Consider the following 5,000-nt stretch of genomic DNA (forward strand, 5'->3'; position numbering starts at 1 on the left):
CTGGTCTCTATGTAAACCCTATGGTCTAAAGGACACTCTGGTCTCTATATAAACCCTATGGTCTAGAGGACACTCTGGTCTCTATATAAACCCTATGGTCTAAAGGACACTCTGGTCTCTATATAAACCCTATGGTCTAGAGGACACTCTGGTCTCTATATAAACCCTATGGTCTAGAGGACACTCTGGTCTCTATATTAACCCTATGGTCTAAAGGACACTCTGGTCTCTATATAAACCCTATGGTCTAGAGGACACTCTGGTCTCTATATAAACCCTATGGTCTAAAGGACACTCTGGTCTCTATATAAACCCTATGGTCTAGAGGACACTCTGGTCTCTATATAAACCCTATGGTCTAAAGGACACTCTGGTCTCTATATAAACCCTATGGTCTAAAGGACACTCTGGTCTCTATATAAACCCTATGGTCTAGAGGACACTCTGGTCTCTATATAAACCCTATGGTCTAAAGGACACTCTGGTCTCTATATAAACCCTATGGTCTAAAGGACACTCTGGTCTCTATATAAACCCTATGGTCTAAAGGACACTCTGGTCTCTATATAAACCCTATGGTCTAGAGGACACTGGTCTCTATATAAACCCTATGGTCTAAAGGACACTCTGGTCTCTATATAAACCCTATGGTCTAAAGGACACTCTGGTCTCTATATAAACCCTATGGTCTAGAGGACACTCTGGTCTCTATATAAACCCTATGGTCTAAAGGACACTCTGGTCTCTATATAAACCCTATGGTCTAGAGGACACTCTGGTCTCTATATAAACCCTATGGTCTAAAGGACACTCTGGTCTTATAAACCCTATGGTCTAAAGGACACTCTGGTCTCTATATAAACCCTATGGTCTAAAGGACACTCTGGTCTCTATATAAACCCTATGGTCTAGAGGACACTCTGGTCTCTATATAAACCCTATGGTCTAGAGGACACTCTGGTCTCTATATAAACCCTATGGTCTAAAGGACACTCTGGTCTCTATATAAACCCTATGGTCTAAAGGACACTCTGGTCTCTATATAAACCCTATGGTCTAAAGGACACTCTGGTCTCTATATAAACCCTATGGTCTAGAGGACACTCTGGTCTCTATATAAACCTTATGGTCTAAAGGACACTCTGGTCTCTATATAAACCCTATGGTCTAGAGGACACTCTGGTCTCTATATAAACCCTATTGTCTAAAGGACACTCTGGTCTCTATATAAACCCTATGGTCTAAAGGACACTCTGGTCTCTATATAAACCCTATGGTCTAGAGGACACTCTGGTCTCTATATAAACCCTATGGTCTAAAGGACACTCTTAACAGGTTCCTAAAGGGTTCTTCTGCTGCCCCCATAGGATAACACTTTGAATAACCATTTTTTTTAGCTCAAGGTAAACCTTTTTGTAAAACCTTTTGGTTCCAGGTAGAACCCTGTTGGTTCCAAGTAGAACCCTGTTGGTTCCAGGTAGAACCCTTTTGGTTCCAGGTAGAACCTTCTTTGGAAAGGTTCCAATCTGTTTAGCATTAAACACAGAGACACACAGAGCAATGACACTAGTGGATGGAAGACAAGCCAGCCACCCTATTCTTGGGAGGGTCGTCTTGCTGTGTGTGCAATGAAGCAGGGCCCCCCCTCATTCTCCTTCTCTCCCTTGAGACAGAGCTGACGAATCAGAGCTGACGACACGTCTAGTTCTGTCTGGAAGAGGGACGAGTTGGAGGTATGATATCCGAGCTCGTCATCAGGTCATCAGGTCATCAGGTCTCAGGTCAGCTCAGGTCATCAGGTCATCAGGTCAGCTCAGGTCATCAGGTCATCAGGTCTCAGGTCAGCTCAGGTCATCAGGTCATCAGGTCAGCTCAGGTCATCAGGTCATCAGGTCTCAGGTCAGCTCAGGTCATCAGGTCCAGCACCCAACGATCCACTGGCTCTAATGTTGTGGAGCAGCAAAGTGCAGGTCAGAAACAGGACAGGGGAACTTGTTGATAGGGCAGCGATCGGTTGAAGAGCAGGCATTTAGTTTTACTAGCGTTTAAGAGCAGTTGGAAGGCCACGGAAGGAGAGTTGTAATGGCGTTGGAGCTCGTCTGGAGGTTAGTTAACACAGTGTCCAAAGGAGGTCCAGAAGTATACAGAATGGTGTCGTCTGCGTTGAGGTGGACAAGGGATCTCAGGCTTCGCACTTTCACACTTCCTATCCGCTCCGTGGTTAAACTGTGTTTCCAGGGATTTTTATCACAGTGTGAGCTGGTGTATTTGTTTAGTGACTATAAAGCCCTGTGTGGGCTGTGTAGTAGAGCTGGTTTGTGGAGGAAGTTGTAGTACAATGTAGTACTCTCTCTCTCTCTCTCTCTCTCTCTCTCTCTCTCTCTCTCTCTCTCTCTCTCTCTCTGTCTCTCTCTCTCTCTGTCTCTCTTTCTCTCTCTCTCTCTCCCTTTGTCTCTCTGTCTCTCTTTCTCTCTCTATCTCTCTCTCTCAATTCAATTTTTTATTTATTTTTTTATTTCACCTTTATTTAACCAGGTAGGCTAGTTGAGAACAAGTTCTCATTTACAACTGCGATTGGTGTGCAAAATTCAAGGGCTTTATTGGCATGGGAAACATGTGTTAACATTGCCAAAGCAAGTGAGGTAGATACTATATAAAGTGAATATATAAAGTGAAATAAACAATAAAAATTAACAGTAAACATTACACATACAGAAGTTTCAAAACAATAAAGACATTACAAATGTCATATTATATATACACAGTGTTTTAACAATGTACACATGGTTAAAGGACACAAGATAAAATAAATAAGCATAAATATGGGTTGTATTTACAATGGTGTGTGTCTGTCTCTTTCTCTCCAGATTTTCAATGCCAACACAGACTCTACTGAGGTGGTTCTGAACCGGATCCCCCAGCCTGTTCTGGCCCGCTTCGTACGCATCAGACCCCAGGCCTGGAAGACAGGCATCGCCCTGCGCTTCGAACTCTACGGGTGCCAGATCACTGGTAAGAACAGCTGTGTTGTCCTTGACCCTGTCCCCGACCCTGACCCTGACCCTATCCTTGACCCTGACCCTGACCCTATCCTTGACCCTGACCCTGTCCCTGTCCTTGACCCTGTCCCTGCCCCTGACCCTGTCCCTGTATATATATATATATATATATATATATATATAGTGTTGTAACAATGTACAGATGGTTAAAGAACACAAGGGAAAATAAATAAACATAAATATGGGTTGTATTTACAATGGTGTTTGTTCTTCACTGGTTGCCCTTTTCTCGTGGCAACAGGTCACAAATCTTGCTGCTGTGATGGCACACTGTGGAATTTCACCCAGTAGATATGGGAGTTTATCACGATTGGATTAATATGGTCATACATTGGACAGGAGGTTAGGAAGTGCAGCTCAGTTTCCACCTCGTTTTGTGGGCAGTGAGCACATAGCCTGTCTTCTCTTGAGAGCCATGTCTGCCTACGGCGGCCTTTCTCAATAGCAAGGCCATGCTCACTGAGTCTTATGTTTGGGTCAGTCACAGTGGTCAGGTATTCTGCTGCTGTGTACTCTCTGTTTAGGGCCAAATAGCATTCTAGTTTGCTCTGTTTTTTGTTAATTCTTTCCAATGTGTCAAGTAATTATCTTTTTGTTTCCTTGTGATTTGATTGGGTCAATTTTTTTGCTGTCCTGGGGCTCTGTAGGGTGTGTTTGTGAACAGAGCCCCAGGACCAGCTTGCTTAGGGGACTCTTCTCCAGGTTCCTCTCTCTGTTGGTGATGGCTTTGTTATGGAAGGTTTGGGAATTGCTTCCTTTTAGGTGGTTGTAGAATTTAACAGCTCTTTTCTGGATTTTGATAGTTAGTATCGTCCCAATTCTGCTCTGCATGCATTATGTTGTTGTTTTACGTTGTACACAGAGGATATTTTTGTAATTTGTTGTTTGTCCCATTTTGTGAAATCTTGGTTGGTGAGGGTACCCCAGACCTCACAACCATAAAAGGCAATTTGATGTTCCTTTTGATCGTAAAGAAATAATCCTTTTGATGGTTTAGAATCCTTTTGATCGTATAGAATCCTTTTGATGGTTTAGAATCCTTTTGATGGTTTAGAATCATTTTGATGGTTTAGAATCCTTTTGATGGTTTAGAATCCTTTTGATGGTTTAGAATCCTTTTGATGGTTTAGAATCCTTCTGATGGTACAGAATCCTTTTGATGGCATAGAATGCCTTTCTTGCCTTGTCTCTCAGATCGTTCACAGCTTTGTGGAAGTTACCTATGGCGCTGATGTTGAGGCCGAGGTATGTATAGTTTTTTGTGTGCTCTAGGGCAACAGTGTCTAGATGGAATTTTGTATTTGTGGTCCTGGTGACTGGACCTTTTTTGGAACACCATTATTTTGGTCTTACTGAGATTTACTGTCAGGGCCCAGGTCTGACAGAATATGTGCAGAAGATCTAGGTGCTGCTGTAGGTCCTCCTTGGTTGTGGACAGAAGCACCAGATCATCAGCAAACAGTAGACATTTGACTTCAGATTCTAGTAGGGTGAGGCCGGGTGCTGCAGACTGTTCTAGTGTAGGTGAGGACCAAAGCGCAGCATGTTTATTGACACTGAAATAAAAAAGTGCAGACACAAAAACACAAAACAACTACCCACAAACACCCAGTGGGAAAAAGCTACACAACGATAGACACCTGCCTCTGATTGAGAACCACACCCGGCCAAACAACAAAGAAATACAAAACATAGAAAATGAACATAGAATGCCCACCCTAGTCACACCCTGGCCTAACCAAAAAAAATATATAATAACAGCCTCTCTATGGCCAGGGCATGACATCTTGTGGCCTCACCAATTCGTTGATATATATGTTGAAGAGGGTGGGGCTTAAGCTGCATCCCTGTCTCACCCCACGACCCTGTGGGAAGAAATGTGTTTTTTGCCCATTTTAACCGCACACTTGTTGTTTGTGTTCATGGATTTTCTAATGTCTT

General features: G+C 43.1%; 1 protein-coding gene across 1 annotated transcript in view; it reads left to right on the forward strand.

The window, feature by feature from the left end:
- Positions 1-5,000, forward strand: part of LOC118386452 (neuropilin-2-like) — a 237,768-nt gene that overhangs the window by 133,790 nt on the left and 98,978 nt on the right. Inside the window, exon 8 of the mRNA XM_052521822.1 lies at positions 2,868-3,012. Within this exon, the coding sequence (XP_052377782.1) occupies positions 2,868-3,012 (145 nt within the window). The remainder of the gene's footprint in view (positions 1-2,867; positions 3,013-5,000) is intronic.

Source organism: Oncorhynchus keta, chromosome 7, assembly GCF_023373465.1.
Source record: "Oncorhynchus keta strain PuntledgeMale-10-30-2019 chromosome 7, Oket_V2, whole genome shotgun sequence".
Lineage (NCBI taxonomy): Eukaryota > Metazoa > Chordata > Actinopteri > Salmoniformes > Salmonidae > Oncorhynchus > Oncorhynchus keta.